The sequence below is a fragment of the Cucurbita pepo genome, chromosome 13 (assembly GCF_057944985.1).
Source record: "Cucurbita pepo subsp. pepo isolate OVF chromosome 13, ASM5794498v1, whole genome shotgun sequence".
Lineage (NCBI taxonomy): Eukaryota > Viridiplantae > Streptophyta > Magnoliopsida > Cucurbitales > Cucurbitaceae > Cucurbita > Cucurbita pepo.
The window spans coordinates 3,751,216-3,778,046 of NC_141810.1; the positions used below are offsets into that span (position 1 = coordinate 3,751,216).

At 36.8% G+C, this 26,831-nt stretch overlaps 4 protein-coding genes across 5 annotated transcripts; 1 reads left to right on the top strand and 3 right to left on the bottom strand.

Annotated features, from left to right (window-relative positions):
• Nucleotides 1-486: 486 nt before the first annotated feature.
• LOC111808098 (uncharacterized) lies at nt 487-5,358 on the bottom strand. Of its 2 annotated transcripts, XM_023693905.2 has the most exons (9): nt 4,989-5,357; nt 4,695-4,914; nt 4,400-4,482; nt 4,186-4,286; nt 3,413-3,508; nt 1,423-1,571; nt 1,216-1,333; nt 1,051-1,138; nt 487-976 (listed from the first exon to the last, which is right to left on the bottom strand). In XM_023693905.2, the coding sequence occupies exons 1-9, from the start codon at nt 5,107-5,109 to the stop codon at nt 777-779; spliced, it is 1,176 nt and encodes a 391-aa protein (XP_023549673.2). In that variant the 5' UTR covers nt 5,110-5,357; the 3' UTR covers nt 487-776. The 2 variants fall into 2 exon arrangements, with proteins under 2 accessions (XP_023549673.2, XP_086985624.1); XM_087129498.1 differs by lacking the exons at nt 487-976; nt 1,051-1,138 and adding an exon at nt 3,232-3,285 and having other exon boundaries at nt 1,210-1,333; nt 4,989-5,358.
• A 4,657-nt stretch (nt 5,359-10,015) lies between these two features.
• Nucleotides 10,016-10,650, top strand: LOC111808397 (uncharacterized). The gene is made up of 3 exons (XM_023694334.2): nt 10,016-10,168; nt 10,252-10,304; nt 10,391-10,650. Exons 1-3 carry the CDS (start codon nt 10,099-10,101, stop codon nt 10,505-10,507), a joined length of 240 nt encoding a protein of 79 aa, XP_023550102.2. The 5' UTR covers nt 10,016-10,098; the 3' UTR covers nt 10,508-10,650.
• Nucleotides 10,651-11,460: 810 nt separating this feature from the next.
• LOC111808398 (importin subunit beta-1) lies at nt 11,461-15,743 on the bottom strand. Its single transcript, XM_087117029.1, has 3 exons — nt 15,584-15,743; nt 12,547-14,970; nt 11,461-12,398 (listed from the first exon to the last, which is right to left on the bottom strand). The coding sequence occupies exons 2-3, from the start codon at nt 14,961-14,963 to the stop codon at nt 12,200-12,202; spliced, it is 2,616 nt and encodes an 871-aa protein (XP_086973155.1). The 5' UTR covers nt 14,964-14,970; nt 15,584-15,743; the 3' UTR covers nt 11,461-12,199.
• A 2,414-nt stretch (nt 15,744-18,157) lies between these two features.
• Nucleotides 18,158-26,619, bottom strand: LOC111809334 (acyl-CoA-binding domain-containing protein 2). The gene is made up of 6 exons (XM_023695776.2): nt 25,898-26,619; nt 25,035-25,140; nt 24,817-24,917; nt 22,036-22,127; nt 18,959-19,056; nt 18,158-18,658 (listed from the first exon to the last, which is right to left on the bottom strand). The coding sequence occupies exons 1-6, from the start codon at nt 26,407-26,409 to the stop codon at nt 18,488-18,490; spliced, it is 1,080 nt and encodes a 359-aa protein (XP_023551544.2). The 5' UTR covers nt 26,410-26,619; the 3' UTR covers nt 18,158-18,487.
• Nucleotides 26,620-26,831: the final 212 nt, after the last annotated feature.

Sequence of the window (26,831 nt, forward strand, 5' to 3'; positions counted from 1 at the left end):
TACTTGAAATATATATATATATATATATATATATATATATATATATATATATATATATATATATAATGAGTCATATTTGGTGGTATTTATGTGGGCATATTGGTATATTCCAAAGGCATATATATGAATTCATATTGGTATATTCCTTCCTCCTACACTTGTGCACCTTATCAACACACTTTTGGAGTCATCACCCTGTTATCTCCGGCATATTTTTGATCCGTTGAGCGAGAGCCCTTCCACACACCTCTCCGCCACAACTTCCAGGCACTTCTCTCTCTTCTTTCTCTCTCTTCCATGTTTTTTCTCTTTGTAGTTCTAAGCAATTTATTTTCCTCGATGAGCTACAGTTCATCCCATTTCGATCCAGGGCTAACAATAAACATATAAGTTTAGCCCGTTCATAACTTTTTCTCGAAATATTTCGATTCGAAAGAAATCCACAGACTTGGTGCTTGATTAGATTTCGGGTTGGTGCGCCCTATATTAGTTTAAATCAAGAAGAACACACATTTATTTGATACAATATGAACACTTTATAAATTATATAGAAGGGTATATATATATATATATATAGTTTAACTCAATAGGGGAGGGGAGGGGAGGGGAGGGTATATCAGCCTTGTAAGATAGGTCCTTTTGATGGTTTCCCTTGAAAGTTCTCAATATTGAGAGTGAACTCATTCCCCAACTACAGTTTAGCAAAAATGAAACAGATCCTGCAACGAAGAACAATCATATAGCTGACCTGTAAGAAGATTTGGAGTAAGGGAGGCTCAGTCTCGGACCGGTTTCAAGCTTTTCAGGCCGTTCCGGAGATACTCGAACACGAAAAGAATCAGACCAAAGAGATACAACACGAAAAGATGGAGTCTCTCTAAGAAGAAAGGTTTGGCGGAGGAGGAGGAGGAGGAGATACTGCTTCCTCCTCCTTCATTCTTCAGTGTTACAAAAGCCATTCTCTCCTCCATCCACCCTGTTAGAACCAAAATACATTTTTCAGCATTTCCAAACAACCATAGAGAAATCCATTAGAACAAAAATGCTCACATGATCTTTTCTTTGCCAAGTTTGTCCACTCATGTGGACTCGTCTTCATTTCCGAGGCTCTGATTAAGTCGAGAAGAGCTCGATTTACCTGAATTTCCCAGAAAACGAACTCAACTTTTCGGTTTCTGTTCACAACTTATCGATTGATTTGGATGAAAATTATACCTCTTCGGTTTTCTCACGACTGACTAGATGACCTCCGTGGAGGTCTACCATTCTAGCAACAGGATACAGCTTTTCGGCAAGTCTTCTAGCATAGTACATCTGAGCAATAACATCGTGCCTAGTGATCGAAAAGGATTCAGTCATCATCGACGTCGAGGTCAATTAGTTATATAAATATGTGCACAAAAAACTTTGCTGATTGTTTACCTGCCATGAATGACTGATACAAGAAATCCAGCAGACTTGAGGCATTCTATCTCTTTTCTTGTCACTTTATGCGTCCAACATGCATTAACTTGACCAGCAAAACCAGCATTAGACTGCATTCCTGTTGCTGATATACCTTTAACATATTCCTGAAATATAATTGTTTCGAGTTGACTAAGAATCCAAATTTATATGTCCAGAGAAACATAGTTCATAGAGATAACGTGAAGAATCGATATAAACGATCAACAGATGAAGATGGTGTCATAGACACCTTTAGTTTTTAACTAGCTTCCCAAACAAGTGTCTCTCAATGTGTACACGTGGTTTAAACAAAAATCATCCACTTAGGAAGAGAGGTTTTGATATGAACCAAGGTATCAATCATGCACGATAAACTTCAATGAATATGTTGCAATTCATGCTACATTAAAGAAGAATGAAGGTTAAATTATTCTTATGCGATGATAATTTAGAGATATGGTATTTCATTAAAGTATTTTAGGACTTTTTATTTTCTTTAAGGTTACATTTACATAATAGCTAATTATGGTCGTAAGATATGAAAGTTACATCTCTTTGAATGCCTCGTGGAAGGTTGAGGACATTTTGTATTGTATAAAACCACGTATATTGTCTTTGTAAAGTAGACTTGGAAAATATAGTAAAAAGAACATTTGTGCTTTCCTTTAGCCGGTGACCAAATTTATTTGCAATTCTATGTAGTTTAGACTGCATTCAAGCTTGACATGATCAATCTTGCTTATAGAATGATTCGAATCTCAAACAAGTGTTTTTGCCTTAAGATATTTGATCAACAAGGTAATTTGAATCTTACTTTCCCTTGGAGTGATTCGTTATCATTAGGACAAAGTGTTCTTACCTTTCTTTTAGCCAAGTGCTAAGTTTCTTTGCAATTCTATGTAGTTTAGGTTGCATGTTTAGAATTATTCAAGCTTGACATGATCGATCTTGCTTGTGGAGTAATTCGAATCTCAAACAAGTGTTCTTGCCTTGAGATATTCGATCAACAAAGTAATCTGAATCATATTTCTCTGGTACTGATTCCTTACCAAGTATCTACGCATAAATACATCTATACAAACACATTTAAATGTCATTTAACGACTTTGATCAATCAAAGAAACGGGAGGGAATTATTTATACTCGAGAGTTGAGACTCAAGAACATACTATCGCAATGTCGTGCCAAGGAACTCGATATCCATGAAGAATGTGGACTGTTCTCAACCAAGTCTCCTTACGACTGATATTGTTTTCTTTTGGGCTTTCCTTTTCGAGCTTCCCCTCAAGGTTTTTAAAACGTGTTTGCTAGGGAGAGGTTTCCACACCCTTATGAAGAATGCTTCGTCCTCCTCCCCAACCAATGTGGGATCTCACAAGAATACAACTCTACATGGCAATGGAGATATATTTCAGACTAATTTCAACACCATTAGCAAGCTTTTGAAGTCATAGAAAGAACTTGTAACAGCCCAAACCCACCGCTTTAGCCCGTTATGTATTGTCGTTGACCTCACGGTTTTAAAACGCGTCTGCTAGGGAGAGGATTCCACACCCCTATAAGGAATGTTTCGTTTCCCTCTCCAACCGATGTGAGATCTCACATAACTAACTTATTGTTTCCATTTTCCCTCCTTTTTCGGGAGGTCCCACGAGGAGAGCATGGCTCAAAAAGAGGGAGCGGTAACGGGGATAGGATCGGATTTAATAAAAAGAGAAGAGAGCCAGAATCCAACTATTAAGGCTACATAAAGGCAGATGAGAATGACCAGCCCATCATACATACCTGATATAATACTGCTCTTCTCTTTTCAAATCCAACATACTCCTCAAGATACTCCTGCACCAAAAGATACAATAATATTTCTATTGACATGCTTCAAGATGTTAACAGTCATTCATCTACACAGCCTCATTCAAATTCACAGCGTCGAAGATAACAGAAGATAGATGACGATTTCGTTTACCTTCGAATAGTGGATATCCAAATCTACACTAGCCCTTCGTTCAGGAGTCTTGGCCTTTAAGAATCTCACTGCAATTTTGAATGTTTGCGGGTCAAGCTACAAGAAAAAGTGAGAAGAAAGGCATTAGCATTATTCCTTAAGAAACAGCTCCACCACAACTGACTAGCATTTTTCGGTTTCAATCAATGGCTTTTATATGTTAAATTCACGTTCTAAGTCTCATCTTCACCAACTTAGATGTAACAGCCTAAGCCCACCGCTAACAGATATTCTCCTCTTTAGGCTTCTCCTTTCGTGCTTCCCCTCAAGGTTTTCAAAACGTGTTTGCTAGGGAGAGGTCTCCACACCCTTATAAAAGAATGCTTCGTTCTCCTCCCCAACCGATGTGGGAACTCACAATCCATCCCCCTTTGGGTCCCAGCGTCCTCACTGGCATTCGTTCCCTTCTCCAATTGATGTGGGACCCCCCAATCCACCCCCCTTCGGGACTCAGCGTCCTTACTGGCACACCGCCTCATGTCTACCCCCTCTGAGGCTCAGTCTCCTCGCTGACACATCTCCCAATGTCTGGCTCTAATACCATTTGTAACGGCCCAAGCCCACCATTAGCAAATATTGTCCTATTTGGGATCTCACATTAGAACTAGTAGTAACTTATTATATTTAGACACTAAACGAAGGAAAGAACATGCTAGCAGCTTTTGACATTTTTCTGAAGATGATAAAACAAATAAACAGCGCAAAGTGGAAACACTAAACATTTAATCAGATACCTTAGGGCAACATTGAAAACCTCCACCAGTTACATTGAGCATGGCCAATGACTTGACTCTTCCTGGCGCCATAGCCGCTAATTTGCAAGCTATCATACCTCCTATTCGGATACCCAGATGACAAGTTAGAACAAAGAACTGATAACTAAAAGAAGGTGGTGCTTTCACAATTTCTTGTCCAGAAGTCATTGAGCAAAGTTAAAAAGTCACTCACCCATGGAATGACCAAGAATATGAGCTTTTTCCCACCCCAAATGATCCAATAAGGCAATGGCATCCTTCGCCATTATCTTTGTTCTGCACAACCCAGACAAGAAAAACAGATTACAAACTAATTGCAAGGCATTCTAATAGCTTCTTCTGGATCATGAAACCCAATGAAGAAGGGTTTATCTTTCTCTTTGGGTATTTTGACCTAAATCCCCAAATTCTAATTAATTTTATCAGATATGCAACAACGATAAGAGATTTGAGAAAGTGATTCATAAACAAAAGAATGTCGAACTCACGTATATGCAGAATTTTTTGTGGGGACGGAGCTCCGACCAATTCCCCGATTATCAAATGCACAAACCTCGATCCCACCGCCATTCTCGAAGGTAACTCCCTCGCCGAGACCAGTGGCATTTCGGTCACCGACGACGTCCCTGTCGCCGTCTTCGTTGGGCACATCGGTCCCTATAAACCCTTTGATTTGGGGTCCCCATGAATCGTGGGTTCCGGCCAAGCCTACATCCATTTTACAGCCATCAGAACGAGTTCCAAGAGAAAGTAGAAATCAAAGGGGAAAAAAGAAGAGAGACCTGTGATAAGAAGGACCTTGGTTAATCCGCGTCCGTAAGTTCTGTAGAAAATTTTGATGGGTGTGTTGATCTTGGCGTCCTCCGCGGCTGGGGCGGTGGTGTTAACCTCAATGAACGGCATATTTGGAAGGTGAAGAAGAAAACGAAGAACAAATTTGGGTATTGGTGAATAGGGGATTTCAGGAATTGGGTTGTGATAACAGTCAAAGAGGGGATTGAGTGGTTGGCGCGAGAGCGCGGCGGACACACATTGGAAAAATCAAGAATGTCGGTAATCAACCAAAAGCTAACCGGAGAGCGGCGGAGCTCCATGATCTTTTTGTAAGTAAGTTTCAATCATCTCTTTTGAATGTTTGTAAGGTTAAAGTTTGAACGCTAAACTAACAAAAATATTTTACAATTTTACAATTAAATAAATTTAAAATTAAAATTAAAAAATACTCTTAAATTTTCAAAATACAAAATAGAAAAATATTTTTGTATTTTGATTTAAAAATAATTTTAACGTTTAAAAAACTTAATTTAAAAAAAAAATAATCATGAAATTTCTAAAGTAACATTAACCGGTGTCGTCGATATCTTTGTAGATATTTATGAGGTGTCGATAGACCGTGTTCGTCTCTATATTAAGAGAATTTTTAATTTTTAATTATAAAGTTAAAAGAATATAATATTAATTTTAAAATTTTATGGACGGTTATTAAATATAGTAGTAAAAAAATACAGTAATGGTATTTTTTAAAACTTTTTTTTAGAAGATTAAAAATATTATTGGAAGTCTATCGTGGAAGTATAATATTTGAAGAATATATTATAATAATTAGTTATTGAGTATCTTTTATTTTATTCTCACTATTTAATTAGTTTATATCGTTACGTATTAGTTGGTAACTTGTATCCTATTATTCTCACTATTTAATTAGTTTATGTTTTCTTTAACGGTATTAGTTGGGAGCTTGTATTCTATTTAAAGATTATGAATATTAACGAGGATACATACCTTCGATCCCAATTCTATTTTTCATTCTTAACATAGTATCAGAGCCTAAAGTCAAACCCTAACTCAATCAGAGAAGCTTTTACCACCGTCGATCATCCATCGTGATAAGTCCAATCGAGTACCACAACTTCCTTCTTTCAACAACTTTCAAACCATTGTCGTTACTTCCGAACCTTAAGCAACCACTACTAGTCCTCAAGTCACAAATTAGAGTCCTCGACTAGTCCATACATCACCACAAGTCGCAAATCTATATGCCTATTCCGCAAACCTACAATTCCTACGGTACCATCACTTTCCAAAATCCAAACCCACTGTTCCACAAACCAACCGTGTTTAAGGAAGGATTTTTCCATCATGGCTTTGTTTTAGACTCAATTTCTATCCAAACTAAGACCCACTAGTTCATCATGTTCGAAGAATCTTAGAGTAGGAAAAGAGGAACAACCGAAGAAAAGTGACAGAAATTAGAACGGAGGATGACGAATGAATTGAGATATATATCATCCTTCCACAAGATATATCATCCTTTTAAGCCCACATTTGAAAAGTGTTAATTTCTGGTCTCTCTAGCGATTCTTTGATGTTTGTGACGAGCTATCCAGATTTCGTCATCGACAGGTAGCCTCCTAATCTTAATCTGGGTCTTGAATTGGCTACAGATATTCTCAATCATTCTACTAGACCGAGGACTGTGGTTGGCACACTGTTCTCGATCATCCAATAGAATACACACCTTCGATCCCAATTATATTTCTGACTCTTTGATATTTATGTATATTTTTAAGTTTAAAGGTATTTTTATGAATTTAGTTTTTTTTTTTTTTTTTCTTCTTCTTTTTGTTAAGAGATGAAAAAAATGATAAGGAAATCACTACAAAACTATAAAAAAACGTAGGATTCGAATTACTTTGTTCATCGAATATCTCAAGGCAAGAACATTTGTTTGAGATTCGAACCACTCTACAAGCAATAATAGGATACAAGTAAATAAAAAACTTAGCCATTATACATCTTCAACCGTGAGATGTCGTAATCTTGACACACTCATAGCATGGTTGTGATAGCTGGCACGTACTACCTATTCTATTCTTGATACATTAGAATAGGAATAGCAGTAAGTTGTGGTCTTGCCGTGAGTTAACACAATCTACCCATTAACTTATTCAGTAGGTAACAAAAAATGAAAGTGTTATTACGTTTATGAAACAATTAAAGCTTCCATATGATCGATTGCAAACTTTTAGATTAGATGATTGAAAACTATATAACTTTCCCGTTTTATAACTTTGATTTCAGATGTTTTAGGTTACCTTTTAACAAAGGGATCATCTATTGATGAACAAATAGTAAAAATACGAGTAAGAGGACTTAGAACGGATCATCTAATCTCTTCATCACAACTAAACTCGATAAAAAAAAAAAAAAAAAAAAATTGAGTTCATTAAGGTAGAGCGGAGGAAATGAGAAACTAAATTACCTTCCGAGCATAAACAGCTCAAATTCTATACATTACATCTATCGACCATGATGTCAAATGTTCAAAACTCTCGAAGACAAAAGAGACCTCTGATTCTTAATGCTTACTTCCGGACGAGAAACAAAACAACAAATGATGTAATGTCGAGATGTAAATTAGATTCATATCTAATTTCTTTTAAGGGAATAACACTGTATCGGAATAATGTCGTGATGGAAGCGTAAGAGAAAGTGGAATTAGGCTTTTTTTTTTTTTTTTTTTTTTTTTTATTATTATTATTATTATTATTATTATTAATGATGTGACAACCACAATCCCATTTGAAGCAAAAACAATGGTTACAATTTAGTTTCCCAATTCATTAAAATATATATATTTTAAAATTTATAAATACTATAAATTATAAGCTTAGTTTAAAATTTGGATAAAAATTCAAATTATTAATTAAAAAAATAAAAATCACGGGTAATTTTTTTTTTCTTTCCATAAATTAAATAGACATCAAACGAACTGAATAGCACACACCACTTTGATTGTACCAAGCTTTTGATCTGTATCACTAAAGCTATATATATTCAATCGCACTCTTGAATTTGATTCACCCATTATGATTATGATGCCATTTTACTATTTTTTAAAAAAAATTTATCAGTGTTACGTCAAATCATTTACGTTACAGTTAAGTTATATTCAAATTGGTTTGTCTTACTAATTTGTGAAAATTTGAATCTCATAACTCGACCCTTAAATTTAAGAGATGTTCACAATGCAGTGTCGGATGAAAGTCCCACCTCGACTCATCTAGGGAATGATCATGGGTTTATAATCAAATAATAATATCTCTGTTGGACAATATTATACCATTCTAGAGATCCGTGATTCGTAACATGGTATTAGAGTCCTGCCCTAAACTTAGCCATGTTTGTAAAATCTTCAAAAGAAAAGGAGTCGAGGCTCGATTAAGCGGAGGTGTTGGATGAAAGTCTTATACCATTGTGGAGAGTCGTGTTCATCTAACAGACAGGGCAAAACCGAAAACCGTCCACAATTTTTTAGAGATATCCTTTTTTTTTTTTTTCCTTTTTTAGTTTATCAATTATGTTTTTTTAAAATACCAATATGGTATAAAAGTTAGTCATAAGTTTAATTAGTGAATCATTATCCCATAAACATAAACACCATCATTATTAATTAAGCTTTGTGTTTTGTGTAAACAAGTGATTAAAAAATTTTAAAATATTTGTTTACAGAATTTGATATGCTGAGTTGTCTCCTTCTCATGCCTTAGTGCATCTATTTAACTTAGAAAGTGATAGAAACCCAACTCTCTTTTCCTACAGAAATGGTAGTCTAAATCGATCCGGCTCAACCTTTTAGTACGGCTAGCTTGTTACGACTCGGCATTTTGGAATTTTCACTACTTTATATGCATGATATTAAGATTCATATGTATGAAGTTTTCTAACTGTACCCATTTGAAATTGAGAAGCTTTTTACGTGAGATTCTACCTCAGTTGGAGTGGAGAACGAAACATTTTTTATAAGTGTGTGGAAACTCTTGCCTGGTATATGTGTTTTAAAGTCGTGAGGCTGACAACAATACATAACGAGCCAAAGCGAACAATATCTACTAGTGATGGGCTTGGATAGTTACAAATGGTGTCAAAGACAGACACTAGACGGTGTGCCAACAAGGACACTGGGCTCCCAAATGGGGTGGATTATGAGACCTCACATTAGTTGGAGAGGGGGACAAAACATTTCTTATAAGGGTGTGAAAACCTCTTCTTAGTAGACGCATTTTAAAACCATGAGACTGATGGCGATATGTAACGGACCGAAGCAGACACTATCTACTAGCAGTAGGCTTGGACAGTTACAAATGGTATTAGAGCCAGACACTGGGCGGTGTGCTAGCGAGGACACTAGGTCCCAAAGGGTGATGGATTGTGAGATCTCACATCAGTTGGAGAAGAGAACAATCCCTTATAAGGGTGTGGAAACCTCTCCCTAGTAGATGTGTTTTAAAACCATGAGGCTGACAACGATGTATAACGAGTCGAAGTGAACAATATCTACTAGCGGTGGGATTAGGCAATTACAAATGGTATCAAAGCCAGACACTAGATGGTGTGCTAGCAAGAACATTGGGCCTCCAAGGGTGATGGATTGTGAGATCCCAAATCAGTTGGAGAGAGGAATGAAATATTTCTTACAAGGGTGTAGAAACCTCTCCCTAATAGACGCATCTTAAAACCGTGAGCCTAACGACAATACATAAAGAACCGAAACCGACAGTCAAGTCAAGTCAAGCCAAGCACTAAATTTGGCAACAGGTTCGGCCATGCAAGGGGATTGGCTGCATACATTATAGACATGCATATAATCACACTTGTTGTTTCTTTTAAGTTTTAACCCCAAAAAATATGAACAGTGGAAAGAGTTGACTTAAATGGATGTGGGCTAAAAGTTAATGCACTAAATCATGATTGTGTAGCTATTGGGGGGAAGCACCATGACAACACCTTCTCAATTGCTCTCTCATTCTCCTTTGGAAATCAAGGATAAAACCCTCACTCCCATGCCCTCCTACCCCTACCTTTGCTTTTACCTCAATACAATACAATACAATGTCTCCAAGCCTTAAATTCTTTCTCCTCCTTCTTCTCCTCCTCTCCATCTCCGTTCCTTTCTCTTCGGGTAACTGACTTCTGCTTTCTCATTAAGTTCCATAGTTTTGTTGTTTCGATCGATGCTAATGTATGTATATTTCTTTGTATTAGGCATGGTTGAATCGGTTCGAGACGTCAAGGTTGCAGATAAGACGATTTACATGGTATTAAGTAATGTTTAAAAGATGTGAGATTTAAAGTGTTGTTATCGTGTAAGTAAATGGTTTTTTTTTTTCTTGAATGTGAAAAGGTTGGTGGGGTCGGAATGAATGGAAGGAAGCTTATGAGACTCGACATAGAGGACTACGATGATACGAAAGCGAATAATAGGCACGATCCGAAGAAGCCCGGAAATGGAAAGCCTTAAAAGAGGGTCTGTCTTTGGTGCTTATGGTTTAAATAACATATGCTATTGGGTTTGTGGTTATGTTTGAGCAGCTCTTGTTTCGTGTAAGATATCGATGATTTGATGACGTTTTAAGCTCAAACGCTTCATGGTTTGGCTCATTGAAACTTGGTGGTGGATCAATTAGAGAGAGATAAAAGTGGATAAGAACAGAATTAAATAAAGAGATTGAAGAGGGTTAGATGGACAAAACAAGTTAGATAACCAAATGGTCAACAAATTCTATCTGCCTAACACAATAAATAACAGAATCATTTATTTAAAAACGATAATCTGACAAATTCAACAAACGAATCAAAATTTAAAAACTGAAAATTTCGAGTGGGTCCAAAATTTTTTTTATATAGATAAGAAGATGAAATCAAAGTGATACTCCAATTACAAATCGAAAGATCCAGCAACACAAAAAGGACCTTGTGGCTTCATCAAATGATTCTGATGTTGAGCTTGAGTTTGAAAATTCATAAATAAATTATAAAAAGATACTAAGACCAAAGACAACGTTACATCTAGAAAATATTAGTTTTATGATCTCATTCTCATTATATCTTGTAAACAATGAAAAGTTGGCCACAATGACACAAAAATTTAATGATCCAAATGGCCATTAACAGACAAAAATGCTACGGAAAGAACGAGAAAGTGTACACAAAACACTATGAACATGATAAGCAAGTACTAAACAAATGACATCTTAGCTATGAATATATAACAATGGTCTTTTTTCAAAAATGAACTTCAATTACCAATCATCAAAACTTTCCTTATACAGACAATATATACAAGCCAACAAAATCCTCAACTCCTACAGGGGCTGCGAGCATCACAACCTTTAAGATGTTTCCAATACAATTTTCACTTGCAAAATAATAAGATATCGGATGTATAAACAAATAAAGAAAGACGGACTGTACTTCAAAAATGACCTGTGGGATATATAATGATTTATGTGAATTCACCGTATTGATCATGTATGATGAACTTACAAAACACGACCAAATGGAAATGCAAAGATAGGATATGATATATAATGATGACCCTTCATGCTTTCTGTTGCTATGAGAAACTGAACCAAACGACGTATACAAATATGAAGTGAATTTCACAGGAAAGACCAGAATACAACCAGACCATGAAAAAATTCACAAGACTGATGCAGAAAAAATAAACAAAAGGGTAAAAAGTGTCGAACTAGATCTGCTAGAGAGTAGAAGTTTAGAGAAAAAAGCACTAGGGTGTTTAATCAGGGGAAGAAGAAGTGAACGAACACTCCTGTACTTGATCCATTTCCACAACCCAAAACCATTTGTTGGCAAGGCAAACCCCACTAGGTTGGACACTATCTCAAGTCAGAGATAGATACAATTCGAACCGACCAAGCCATACGAACTGGGGGCGCTAATGGACGCTCCCTCCTCCCATTCTACCATGACATACAAGATCCCGACTTGACGCTGCTAATGCAATAGTTAGCAATGCTTTCATGATGATGATGATGATGATGCAAGTGTTAGTGACAACTAGAAGTGAACAGCTTCCCGTTGTCCTGAGAGTGAAGACTTGAAAGATGCAATCCGGACCCCAACTCAACACACCCATATGCATGCAAGGACTTCAAATGTGAAAAAAAATAATTTTCCAACCAGCAGAGGCCTAAATTGAAATGGCACGGCTGATGGCCAACTTAGCCCATTCAGCAGATTCTTTAATCAAATGGTCATCGGAGGACAAGCATTCACTCAAAAATTCTTTGCTTGAGACAGATTGCTGAATCAAGGAACCAGCATGGCTACCCAGTGTGTCGGCCAGGTCTCCAAGGACTCCAATGGCTGTCTTCATAACAACTTCATCCCTACAGGGAAAACAAGTATGAAAACATCAAATAAATAATTCCAATTTAAGAACACATATTCACACTCACAGCTGGGGGGGGGGGGGGGGGGGGGGGGGGAGAGAGAGAGAGAGAGAGAGAGAGAGAGAGAGCTCAGCAAAGTACATACATGTCTTTTCTGATGTAAATACTATCCAAGAATTGAAGTATATGAGGGGCATAAGGGACCAAAAGCTGAGTTTTTGGAGAGCTCTTGAAACCTTGGAAGATCCCTGAATATGCCTCCAAAATCCCATTTCTCAAAGAATTCGTATACTCAGTCATTTCATCATCAATACCTGCAGTATGTGCAGATAACTCTGCTGCCCTTTGAAGCATGGGCATCGCATACATCAAGTACTTCTCAAAATTCTCCCCTATAGCCAGTGCTATATCACCAAAGCATGAGAAAATAGGGGGCTTAACAGAACGATGTAACTGATCACTGGACAAATTCTTGAGCAGCTGAGTCATAATTCCATCACAGTAGGGCAAAACGTTATCCTCCAATGCCCTGCATATGTCCCCTACCACACCAACAGTGACGGCACAAACTTGGTATTCCTCAAAATTCTGAAGCCCCATTTCTATATATTTATAGAACTCAGTCATGTATTTACCAAAATCTGGGCCCGTTGAATAGGCAAGAGCTCCGATCGCCAGCATTGCTTCCTCATGTACAGTGGCATTTCTGCAAGCAAATACCCTCAGGAAAAGTCCCATTATTTGGTCTGCATACTGCATAAAGGCATACTTATTTGGCTCTGATGATCCTAGCTTCTGAATAAGAACTTGTAAGCACCCACAGAGCAGGCCTTGTAGTTCCCCTTGTCTCTCCCTTTCATCAGATGAAAGTTTTTGCCCCTCAAGAGTATTGTGCAATTCCATCATAATGACAGGAACCAGTTGCAACACCATTGGTGCTGTTTCATCAGTTGAACACCTCACAACTTCATTCAATGTTTCATATGCAGCAGTCCTCAAACGCGATTCCCCAGCATCTTCTCTGTGAGTAACAGTCAAAAGGGACTGAACAATTTCTTGAAAAAATGGTGTTAAAGGAGATGATGGGCCAACATCTTCATAACCTTGAGCAAGAAAATAGAGAGCACCACAGGCCTTCTCTGCGACATTTGGAACATCCTTCATGCTCTGAAGCAAAACTGTAATGATCTGCTGACAGTTCGCCTGATTAATAATGGGTGTATCTATATTGGAGCCATGAAGAAATTCAAATATCCGTCCAAGGGTCCATGCGGTTGTGTCTTTCACATGGTTATTGGGATCCTGAGTCAATGCAGTCAGCATGAACGATAAAGCCACATTAACAATTGGCATTAATTTTTCTGGAGCAGGCCCCTCCAAAATTGAACCAAAAGCATAAGTGGCTGCCTCCCTCTGCCTCCAATCTGATTTTGTAATGTTCTCTTCAATGAATGGCATAACAAGTGGAACAATATCATCTCCAACCGTGCGTGCAACAAGCCCCAGACATGTACCCCCAGCCATGGCAATGTTCCAAGCCCCTTCATCCTGATCCTGATCCTCTTCCTGCTTTAGAAGTGTCTCAAGTAACAGGGGCACAAGCGCAGGTAGTGCCTGCTTGATGAAATAAAAGCACGGTACATCAGAATCCCCAGTAAAGTCATCCCCATACTCTTCCAAGATATCTATCTCCTCATCACAAATAGAACTCCAGAATTCAACGGCCTGAAGAGCAACAGGCTCTTCATCCTCCTTAACAGCCTTTGCTGTAATGCCAAAAATATCCTGGATATAGCGAGCTAACTTGTCATAGTATGTCGACGCAATTGAAACCAAACATTCAAAAGCTGCCTGACGTATCCGCACTTCAGGAGATAATGTTGCCTCACAAACAACTCTCATGATATAATCACGCTCCATATCATTACTAAAGTTTGCTTGAGCAAACCCAAGAGCATTGTACAAGGATCGCGTAGCAGCAAGTCGTACGTCATTGTTTCCTTCAGATGCATTCATTCCCTGGACAACAGCTGTCAATATCCTGTTCACTTGATCTTGATCTAACACGTCTGGAGAAACTTCCTCACATAAATAACCAAGGGTCTCCAAGGTGGCTTGTTTGACATGGGATGATTGTTGATGAACATTTAACAATAGAGAACCTATCAATTCAGGCCATTGCTTCTGAGGCAACTCAATGCCAGCAATCTTTGCAACGACTTGCGATGCTGTGGACCTAGCATCAGCCACTGCTGAAGACAGTGTATTCAACAAGCAAGTCTTAATCTGGGACTTCACATTGCTATCCAGTGATAGCCATCTCTGAATGAGCTCAAATTTTCTATGTTGTTCCTTAGCATCCAGTGCATTCTTAAGTATCAGTCCGGCTAATTTACGACTATCAACTGGCTTTTCCTCATTTCCTAATTCACCAGAGAGAGACAGCAAGAAGCTGGGAAGGTTTTGCTCCTGAAATTGCCTTAAACTATCCTCCGCCTGCTTCCTCACATTTGCATCTATTGACTGTGCATTCAGAAGAACCTGCGTAACCTCCAATGCCATGTTTCACCTGAAACTCCAAATTAACGGTCAACAGATTCTTAATTGAGGAACCTAAATTCATTTACTAAGAAAATATTCATCCCATCCCAAAAAGCTCAATCAGAAATAATAATGGAAAAACGAAACCTAGCTATAGCAATCGCAAAACCCAGGAACAAAGAGCAAGAACCCAGATCTCAACAGCATAACCAAAAGAAACTAATAAAACTAATTGAACTGCAGGTGATCTATCGAGAACCCAGCCCCTTAAAGTCATATGGACCAACCGTCTATGTCGATATCGATATCTTCCGGTTCAAACCATAAGAAACAAAAATGACAACAAATTTTCACAGGATCGAAATAACCTTTAAACGCGATGCTACACAGACCACTATAAACATACTGGTTCCACTTCAAAAAATTAAACAAATAAACAAAAACACTGATACTGAAAAGGCAATACAAAAAACATCAAGAACTGAATCCTAACGAAGATACAAAACAGAAAATGGATGAATCGGGGAAAATCAAATAGAAAATGCACAGATCAAAAGGGAAAAAAAAAATCAGCAAGCAAAATGAAACCGAATGAACAAAAAACAGAAGGGGATTTTCGAAGATGGGAGAGAAATCAATACCTGGATTGGGAAAATTGAAAGGATTGCAAGAACGAAGAAGAGAGTGTGGAGGAGCGAAAAGACGGCAGTTGGAGGAACCCTAGAGGAAGGGAAGGGGCAAAAGGAAGAGAGGAGGGAGAAGAAAATGGAAGGGCGCAAAGGGCTGGACTTGAAATGCTAAAAACTAAATTATTTTTTTTTTTTTTTTCCGCCCAAAAAAGCAATAATTTAAGAGAAAAATTCAGATGCATTTGGTTCCATTTTAGGGTTTTAGGTCTGACTTGTACAACCAATCACAACGTCCGCTGATGCCTTGCTGGAGAAGACAAACACAAATTTATCATCATTAAAATTTTTAAGAAAAAGTCATATGATAAAATAAGAGGAAAATTCAATCATTTTAAAATATCAATTATTATTTTTATTTTAATTCAAAATATACCTAAAATTTTTAAATAATTAATTAGCCGAAAACATTAACTAATTTAGATTAAAAATATAGTTTTAGATTATATATTATTATGGGTTAAATTGGTTTGTGTCGGATCAATTTAAAAACTTAGGTATCAGATCAATTCGAGTAGGTTGAAGACAAATGAATTTAATTTAACTTTAACTTAGGTATTGGATCAACCCGAGGAGGTTGAAAAAAGATCTAAACTAACTCAAAAAAGGTTTCTACCCGATCCACGATAGAACAATCAATTGTGAAGTTACTAATGATTTAACCTATGGTTAAGTTGGTAGGTTAGGCATTGGTATAACATGATTTTTGGTGTTTTTGTTCATTGAATTTTGTTTGGAATTTTTGATTTTGGGAGCAATTTTCTAATTTGATTTTTAAAGAGGCATTAAGTGCAAATTTAGAGTTTAATCGAATGGAATTAAAATTAATTTAGGATTTAGCTTATTATTTGTAATGACTTTATTTTAAAAATAAAGTTATTAGTGCATGTATGACGTGTTTATTATGTGTGAAATTTTTTTTAAAGTATTTTTACTATAAATGTTGTTATAAACTTAAATATTCATAAAATTCATTTTTCATTTAAAAAAAATGTAACATCAATGAAATAGCGAAGTTGAAAAATATAAGAAGAACGACTCCTAATAAGAACTTTAAAAGAAATGCATACGTGCTTGATGTAACCTAAGGGCTACAACTTAAAAGAAAATACAACTATTCTGATTTTATTTTCATGGTCTCGATAGGTATGTCGTCATCCGTACATTGGTGCTTTACCTTTACTTGGAAAAATAATGGAAAATCATGGCTTGAGTATTAAAAAAATATTCAATACGTAGCCTCATTTTTTGTATTGGAAAATCGGCTAAAATAATTGCATAAATTAATTCAAAACTTGGCTCCAATATTTTTAGATTGACTAAATAGTAGTCATGCCGACCTTAAACACTTCCAATTGAGAATATGGAAATTCTAACTTGAGAGATTTCAAGAGAAATAGGATCGCCTAACGCCATTTGTATTCCGTTTTTTTAAACATATGCTACATAATTACACTTTTTATCGTATAAAACTTTGTTCCATATAGTTTGGACATAGTTTAGATCTAGTCCGGTGATTCTAAAAGTTTATGACCACCAATCGGTCACTATTTCAATTTGTGAAAAGAAATTTTCGCTTTGACTAATATTGTGAGTGACAAACTATAAAACGAACTTAAAACAACCAAACTTAAGCTAAATTGAAGCTATATGAACAAAATTGAAGATTTAAAATCATAGACTAAATTAAAAAAAGCGCTCTAAACTTGTAACTTAACCAAATCGATAAAAATACTTATTACCTCCCATTTAGATCGAAAATTGTGGACTTCTATTATAATTGCATAACTGTTGGGTTTATTTCAAGAAATAATTTTGGACCTACAAGAAGCTCTACCTCAACACATTCAATGCTCTTTACTTCAACCATTAAGGAGGTTCCAAAAACAATTATTATGAACAATTGTTCCAAATTTCTACCAACATCCGATGACTGACCAACTCTCTATTTGCAACACTCGACCTCAAACTGAACCTATGTATTAATTAATTTTTGTTGGGACCCCGCTATGAAGATAGGCGATGCCTCCATTAATAAATGGCTCGAATACCCATGAGAGTAAGCTTGTTAGGATTGCGAGTCCCAAGGCCACCAACCCAACTTCAAGCTTTACAAACCTATTCAGAAGCACATTAAAATGAAGAGTGGTTCCTTCATAAAGCATTCAAATCATTATTTTAGTATGACATCACAAATAACTAAGGAGTAAAATACCATTTTATCACCTCAAAACTCATCCCAAACTTGCTAAAATGGCTTATACCTTCCTCTTATCATCCTTTATATAACACAGACAACTATTATACCAAACAATTCAATTTACAACTAGAAATTTACAAGAGTGAGTCGAGTAATGCAACTATCGTTAGGTCGGGCGAGCTTCCGTAAAGAAACTCATCAAAGACAAATTTATCTACAGTGGAAAAGGAGTGCCTGCATAAGAATTAATAAGATAGCAGCATGGATTATCTACATACCCAATAAAATCATCCCATATTCTTCCCAAAACACCATTTCCTAAGCAATGGTTGTCAAGTCCTATTCATTTGATATTAAACTATCAGAAATAGAGACAATTCCATGAACATCAATGGTGTCAAATTATCACATGGTATAATATCTACTATCTATTTTACCCTGAATGACAATATTAATGAGAGAGATACATTACTGTCGTCATCAGCATCATCTGATATGAAACAGGTAAGTATGATAAATACTCCAAATCTATTTATAATGAAGTTGTTAGGAAAGGCCATGCATGGGAGTATTTACATTCAAAAGGAACGTGTGGAATAATCAATTAGAAGATAGAAGGGAAAAAGGCACACTGAACATGGTAATCCATCTGCCAGTTTCTACTTCCCCGCAGAGACCATGAAAGGCCAGATAGATTCGCAAAGATCACAAGGTGACTTTCCATCATTATCTTTTTCGTTAATGTTGGCATTGTTCTTCACAAGATATTCAGCAATCGATTTTCTGTCGCATACAACGGCATAATGCAATGGAGTTTGGCCATCAATGTCCTATATCAAAGAGTGCACCAAATTTCATTCACGTAGGAAACGAAGGGTAGATCCAGTAGGACACTAGTACTAAGTAGTAATTTGTATAGAACTTTTCAAAAACAAATCTACAATCTAAATGCACAATTTTGCTTTTAAAGCTAGCCTTAATTAAGAGTCATTTCTGTTTAATATTGGCAGTAAATTTGCAATATGACACAGGAAAAATGCTTGCCACCGAGTAGAGGTTCGGATCAGTGGTATGAAAACATCGCAAACAATCTTGATCGGTAAATATAATGTTAAATACATTCTAGGTACCTTTTCATTGATATCCGCATTCCTGCTAACAAGCAGCTCCACAACATTAGAATGCCCACGATCCACTGCCCAATGCAATGGGGTCCGGCCTTCACTATCTGCAATCGTTCAAAAGAATTGTTTAGGAAAGATATTACTCAATATCATCCTTGAAAGGAAAAGAAAAATGTAGCCACTCTAGCGTGTTCCTTGAATCATTTGCAAGAAAAAATAATAATAATAATAAACACAGAGAACGTTAGTAGAAGCACTGCATGACATGATATTTTCAAATGTTATTTTCATCTAAATTCAAGTTATACCCAGATTCAAGAAGTATTTCGAAATTTAGAATTCGAATATGAAGATACAGCTAGACCCTTCTCTCATGGGGATGGCATGAGACTTCCCATACTAAGAGTGCAGATTTAAATCTCAGCAAGTTTCAAGCTAGATGTAAGAATTTGGGGAAGAAAGATTTAGATGTTATCTGTCAGAGGGTTTAGGAATGGCTCTTTACTAAACTTGGGACAAAAGAACATTACACAAAAGAGGTCTTGTAGGAAAATCATGAAATTGGACTATTCGAGGAAAATTGATTATCTATACCTGACTATTAGAATAGTTTTTGTTGGTCAGACTTCCTCTCCTGGCATCGATCTTCAAAAAGTCAATAGCGCATCTACAAGCTAATAGAATTGGACATAGCAAAGGAAGCCGGGCACCTAATTGTTTATCCTTCTGGGTACTCCCATAATTTTTAAAGATCAATTGAGTGAAAATTATGTTAAGTTGCTGCAATGGATAAACATGATGGATGAAATCCAAGGGTCGTGCAGTCTGTTATGGGAAATACTTCAACAAATGTTCTCTCTTTGTTAGAGATGGAACTAGTGTTTGTTATTAGAAAGAAATGCTGAAGACGAAAACATGGGATTTCCACCGGAATGCTGTAGGAAACGAAAAGGCTAATCATTTGAATATCTGTAAAGTTTCTCTTTCTACAGAATAGGGAAGTTTAGAATTTGAAAGTCTTAGAAGCAAAATTTAGTTTCAATTGGCTTCATGATTTAAAAATTTCTTGAAAACAAAGTTTCAGTCTGAAACGTCAATTCTAGAAGAAATCTCAATGAAGAAGGAATGTGGATTGGCTCTCACTCATGAGTCATATTTTTTAGGCTTCACTCCAACCAATCTCCTGGATTCATGGACTTGGACATTGAGCCCTCCGGTCACTTTTATTTGCAGCTCTCTCCTAAGAGACCTAAATAACCTAAGGGGCATTTACCAATCTGAAACTTATAAAGTGATCTGGAAAAACAAATATCAGAAGGAAGTATCAATCCTTTGTACAGCAGCAATACCCAAGAAACAATGCAGAAAAGAAGCCCCTGGCTAGCTCTATGCCCAAATTGTTGCAATCTTTACAGGCACAAGATCACACCTCTGTCCACTGTCAAATTGCTACTACTTTTTGTAGTCAAATCTGAGCTTCATTTGATTGGGTCCTGCCTCTTAATAAAACAATTACCTCCGATCTTCACTCCTTTTGACTGAATCACCCCATCAAGAAAAAGACTAAAATAGTTGGCCGAATATCATTAGAAGACTCCTCTGAGATACTTGGATTGAGAGGAAATACAGAATTTTTGGTGGACAGGAAGGAAATTACCCTTATCTAATTGATCAGATCCTTTCTACAGCAGCCTCTTGACGTAAGTTAGAAATATGTTTTCTAATTACTCTTTAAAGGTTACATGGAGGGCATTTTTTGGTAAATCCAATTAGCCTCAGCGGGGACTCTCCCCCCTTTCTGTATATGACTTTATATTAATGAAATTATGCTTCCTTTCAAAGGGAAAAACTAAAAAAAAGAAAGGAAAGAAAGAAAACGAGGTATAGCACAAGCAAAAAGTAGGGGGAAAAATATAATAGGATGTAGCTAAAGCTATTTTGTGGTTAATTTGGAAGCACAGGAATGATAGGGTCTTTAAAGATAAGTAAAATTCTTTTGTTTATTTTTGTGAGCTTGTACAGTTCATGGCTTCCAAATGTAGCGGTTTCTCGTTTCATTTAAAAAAAAAAATGATCAACCCATAAATAAACAAAATTTTAAAATTTTAAAAATAAAAAACATAAAACAAACAAATCCAATTAGCTCGAGCTCCCTCTTATATATATAGACAGAGAGAGAGACAGAGAGAGAGAATGACGTAGACACCACCATACCATCATTACTAGTCATTGACGGAGGGTCACAATAAAATGTGAGGACAAAATGGGTCGTAGATTAGAGTGCAATGATGAAATTAGAAAAGCAAGCAGCAGATTAAAATCAAAATGATGTCATCATATTAGCCATTTGCAAAGTGGTATAATAGTACGCCTAATTGAATCATTCAATAGATAATGAAACTTTACACAACGAAAACACACATCAACTCACCGGTTGATTTCTAATGAAGGTTATCTAAATAAAAATACATACAGTGCCACATCTCCAGAAGACAACTCAATCTTATCCACAGTTAGAATCATAATAAAAATTGAATTACTGGTTCAAAACCCTACGAAGGTAACCTACTTCATTAGAAACCATACATAATTCTTACAAACCAGGATTTAATTTGTGGCTCATTATTAATAGTGGATATGCTAAACAACGTTTCCTTGATCAGAGGCATCAAGCTCATCATTAAATCACTTAAAAGTTCTTTTGGACAACAAATTTGGAAGCAGATTAACAATAAAACTAAGCCTGGTTGGCCTCATTTGCTTAATCAAGTCCACATGCCAACTTCGAAGATCATAACAATATGTTTTCCTAGACTGTGAAGAGTCCTATAGAGGCATACTAACTTAATCAAGTCTACATGCCAACTTCGAAGATCATCATAAATCAATTCATTTACCAACCTCCATGACTCATTAGACCTATCTCATTTTTGGAAATAAAAAAATTAGGTTAAGAACTTCTTTCAATAAATTCTATTTTTCTAAGAGGTTACTGACTTTGTAACTCATGTTCAAAGACATTAAACATTAAGCACAATTATATATTGTTAGGAACCAAAACAGAGATTGCTTGAGAAACGAACCCTTGATATTCACTGAAACGCCACTTTCTACACTCTTTAGCAAATTGTCCAGTTCTCCTTCTCTAGCAAAGGCATGAATGGCTTCCAGCTCCCTGAAAGTTGAAACAATAATCTTTCAGTTGTGTGGTTCCCTGTGTGGGCTTGAAAAGCTTCAGCAAAGATATACATCCAAAAAGGCTAATGAAGAATCCCTCCGTAAGCAGTAATTAACAATAAGACTCCAGCAACGGGAAAATATATTAAGTATAAAATATCAAATTAACAAAATAATGAGGCCTATTTAAACAATGATAACAAAATGATGAAAATGGACAGCTACTCCACTCGTAATAAATATCCCAAAAACATAAAATAAAGCTAAAAAAGGAAAGATGGAGGTGAAATTGGTATAAATCTCAAAATTAATAAAGCAATTTAAAAAAAAAAAAAAGAGAGAGAGAGAGAGAGAGAGAGAAGATAAAATGAAAAATTCAATTTCTTATAAAATGACAAAACAAATTCATTAATGGACAAAGCTCATACAGCCTTTTAAACTAATGGTATGATGATCAAGACAAAATGTCTTCATCATCAACACATGATGATCAAGACAAAATGTCTTCATCATCAACACATTGAGATTGGCACTCCGTTGTAATCATAGTAAACTAAGAAAAAACCCTAGTAAATATTGTCAGTTCTTGAAGACTGAACTGGTGAAGGAATGCATGGTAATTATATATATTATATTATTAACCATTTTCATCTCTTTGCAAAAGTATTATGAACCATTTTCGCTCAAACCAAGCCATAGAAGTAAAACAGAGACCAGGTGCACAAGGGAGCTATAAAAGACGAGACACAACAAGGAGAAATACAAGAACCAAGTGAGAATTAGAAAACAAAGAAACATCACCCAAGAAACAAAAGGAAACAACAGCCTAGAAGCAAGCTGATTTAACTCAGCAATTGTTGTTTATGTTCAATAAGGAATACAATGACCAAGGAAGAATTAGAGAGCTCCCCAATCTCTCCCAAAACACTCTACTCTCATATTACAAAAAAGATCTGCTCCCTTCTCTACCTATTTCTTAGGTTTACATGATATATTCTTCTAACAACTTGCAAAATAGCTGCCCCCACCCCTCCAACCTTGGCTTCCCTCAAAATCATCTCTCTCCCGACCCCTCCTCCTTCCATAAATCTTAATCATTGGAAGCTGATCACAAGAATAAAAGAATGTCCAATTCCAAACACCTTCCAGGACCCTCTAAACACAGAAAAGCTCTCCTCTCCCTTCAAACCAGATAGTTCCAGCAGTTTTCGCACACTTCCAGGCCTTTATCTCAAAAGATGAATAATAGTTTCCACTAAGCAACCTATTAGAAGATTAGGTGGCAGGTGAAAGAGAAAAATAGCCAATAGCCAAACTTCCAAAGCAACATCCTGCGTTAAACAGTGTGAAGAGTAAGTGAACAACCTGCAGCATAGGAAAACAAGACTTTCTTTCTCAAAATTGAAGGCTACCCAAAATTCTTGAAAAAACTCCACCAAAAGTGCAGTAGAATACCTCCAAAGAATATAATAAGATCCATTACAGCCTACTAATAGAGAAAACCTACACTAAGTTATAAGCATGAAAGAGGAAAACTCCATGAACACGTGATACCAATTCTCTCTAATCAAACCAACCAAGAGAAAATCTGATCTTTTCCTAGGCTTCAACCTTCCAAAGCTTAGGAAAGACAGGAGAAAGAAGAGGCTGACGGAAAGAAGAGAGAAGGCTAACATATAAAGACTTGCATACAGATACCAAAGAGTTGAGCAACCAGACTCTTCTATTGTTTTGAATCAGGGATAACACTACGCCACCGTTCAAAATCATCAATAACTTCATACACCTTATCTAAAATTTGTCCTTCCACCATGAAAGCTCCTTAGTATAAGAAGATAAACTTGCCTACTTTGTAACACTTCTCTAGTACTTTCAACCAAAGTCGTGGAAATTTTTTTTACCAAAGATTACTCTCTACATTGATGGAACAAATAACTTTTATGAGCCCTAGAACTTTTGGGAATCAAACAAATTATATTTCATTCATAATGTTCCGAAGGATCCCCTTCTCACAAAATTCGATGAAGATCTTCACAAGATCATGTTTAACTTGGAAATGGTGGGAGGCCGAACACAATCCCCCATCCCCCTGAAAAGTGTAGTCTTCAGCAACCACAAAGCAATTCCAACTCCAAACCTCCACAAGTAAACTCCAACGCCATTCCCAGACCTTAAGAGTCAAAAACCTCATTCCACCATGACACATTATCACAGAATGGTATGAAAGGGGTGACAAATAAAAAATGCTACTAAGTCCTTAATTTCACACCAAGGAGCCAAGTGATTTCTCCAGGATATCAGAATGGAAAGAGAGGTGTTGAAAACAACAAATCCAAAATGAAACTAGAACCTTCTTAATTTCATACCAAGGAGGACAATAATTAATCCTAGATATCAGAATGGTGAGGACAATAATAGGATGTTTAAGGACTAAGGCAGCAGCTAGAGAAGCCTTTAACTTGGCAGCACTTCATTATTCCTATTGGCACTCTATACATAGTTCCTTTTGCATGTCTGTCAGCTCACATAGGATGCTTTACACTTGAATAAATTATAAATTTCGGTCTGCTCATAATATCAACGAAAGGAATATTTTGGTTTCAAAAAACTAAAAAGGGAAGGAAAAAGAAAATGAAAATGTGGCTTATAAGTAAAACAAATATAATCATCATCAAAAGGAACCTTACAAATCATTCCCGGTTTCCTCATATACAAAAGTGCTGAAGACTGGCCCCATAGGTCCTCTTGAATCTTTATTTTTAGCATCAGCATTTCCATCTTTGCTTTTCTGGTCCTCACAGGCATTCAAAGCTAATTATAAAGAGAATAAAAATACCAACAAACAAACAAACAAGAAGCAAATAGGGCACGTAAAGATGGTGAAATAAACTAATTAAGTACTCACCCCACTTGCACCAGCCACCCAAGATGGATACAACTCAGTAACAAGATCAATGTACTTTTGCATTGCTTCTTCAGGAGGCATGGCACCCAATTTCTGCCACGCTTGCCTGGTAAAGATAATTACCGATAAGTATACATAAAACACTCGGGCCAAAATGAACTATAACACTGTTACCTCCTCACAGTCGATTTCAGGCGTCTTCATTATTTCTATTTCGTTATCTTTTCATCATAACACAACAACATGATAACTCACGAGAAGAGTGTAAAGAATCATACAGCTTAAAGACCAATAAGTCTTTTTTTTTTAATACAAATCCATATATGTATTTGTGAGTGTTAGAGCCAACAAGACATCCACCTAATCCTATAATACTTGGTTGTCAAAAAACTAGGACTTCATTATCCCATGCAAGTGGACTTTGAACTCCATAATCTTTCTTAAACTCGATAGAAATCTCGGCAGCATGTCTAGTTGATATAGTGACTATTTTTCTACCCAACTACTCGAATAAAATTCCTAAACGTACTTCATCACATGCCATTACTACAGTGACCCTGATCCAAAGATGGATTAAATTGGACAGGATTTCCTAATATAGTCATCATTTAAGTTTTATCCCAGTGTCCACCAGTGAAAACCTGATAAAAAAGGCTAGATGGAACAAGGGTTTTACCTCCCTATCCGAACCCTTGTTAAAAGGAACCTTCATTTAAACTCTTAAACAATCCATTTCACGCGCATTATAATTAGAGCAGTAAACAATTAAACCAGTCTTTCACCCAGCAATCGCTAGGAACTGTGGTGACGAATCTTCATAACGAATAGGTAAGGGGAAAATAAACGTAGAAAAACAGCAATACCACTTGGCCCGAGCTGTCATTTTCAAGGCAGACGGCTGCGGCGTGCTGCAAGGCCCCTCGGTAGCAATTTTGTAGTAGCCATAGAGCTGCAACTGTACTTCATTGGAGACCTTCGGTGAAAGGCGGTCAGCAGCAGAGGCGGCAACAAATGCAGTGGCAGCGCTAAACAGCTCGTCCAATTCGGTGCTCTCCACCCCTTCCCAATCATCATCATCAGTATCACTCCCACCAAAACTCTCATTCCTAACACTACCATGCTCGGCGATCACAGAGTCATCCTCATGCGCCAATCCGAAATCTCCCGAACCCGACCCGACATCAGCCGGGTCGATTTCGATTGGGTTGGTTGTGGAAGCACCTTCGCTGGATTTCGGAAAGGAAGTAGTAGTGGTACGAGAAATAGATAGGTTATCTTCCTTGAAAGAGACGACTATGGAGATCAACTTAGCAACAAGATAAGAGAAGATGAGACCTATGAAGACGGTTTGGAGAAGGTCTTGCCAGTCTGCCATGGCGAGGCAATTGAGAAAAGGAAGAAGCAGTGGATACAATCCGTAGGAGGATTGAGGAATGAGCGGAAAGAAGGGGGAAGTGTTCAGAGATCGAAGAAGAAGATCGAGGAGGTGTAAAACCCTGGAATCGGAACGGAATCTACGAGGAGGGAAAACGAAGGTGGGCGTTGGCGGAGGGCATAAATACCTATGCAACAAACACAGACTCTACTGAAAGCGGCGGCTTACACGATATTGGGAAATCCCTCATCTCCATGTAATGTTCTCCCTTTTACACGTGGCATCATCTTGGACGTCTAAACATGACACATACTATGTGATGCGAAGCAGCTGATTTATCAGATATGTTCAAACGCATTTGTTACTTGGATTGCTCCAATGCCAGCAACACCTTTGTAATTCAATTTTCTTTTAAATAGTTA

Coding starts and splice junctions, on each gene's coding strand:
- LOC111808098 (XM_023693905.2), bottom strand. CDS start 5,109: ATGCCGTTCATTGAGGTTAACACCACCGCCCCAGCCGCGGAGGACGCC. Junction 1,139..1,215: donor GTCGTGAGAAAACCGAAGAG/GTATAATTTTCA, acceptor TGGGAAATTCAG/GTAAATCGAGCTCTTCTCGA. Junction 977..1,050: donor CTTGGCAAAGAAAAGATCAT/GTGAGCATTTTT, acceptor TGGTTCTAACAG/GGTGGATGGAGGAGAGAATG.
- LOC111808397 (XM_023694334.2), top strand. CDS start 10,099: ATGTCTCCAAGCCTTAAATTCTTTCTCCTCCTTCTTCTCCTCCTCTCC. Junction 10,169..10,251: donor CTCCGTTCCTTTCTCTTCGG/GTAACTGACTTC, acceptor TCTTTGTATTAG/GCATGGTTGAATCGGTTCGA. Junction 10,305..10,390: donor CAGATAAGACGATTTACATG/GTATTAAGTAAT, acceptor GAATGTGAAAAG/GTTGGTGGGGTCGGAATGAA.
- LOC111808398 (XM_087117029.1), bottom strand. CDS start 14,963: ATGGCATTGGAGGTTACGCAGGTTCTTCTGAATGCACAGTCAATAGAT. Junction 12,399..12,546: donor ATTTACATCAGAAAAGACAT/GTATGTACTTTG, acceptor TTTTCCCTGTAG/GGATGAAGTTGTTATGAAGA.
- LOC111809334 (XM_023695776.2), bottom strand. CDS start 26,409: ATGGCAGACTGGCAAGACCTTCTCCAAACCGTCTTCATAGGTCTCATC. Junction 22,128..24,816: donor GAGGAAACCGGGAATGATTT/GTAAGGTTCCTT, acceptor TTCAACTTTCAG/GGAGCTGGAAGCCATTCATG. Junction 19,057..22,035: donor CGTTTCAGTGAATATCAAGG/GTTCGTTTCTCA, acceptor GAACGATTGCAG/ATAGTGAAGGCCGGACCCCA.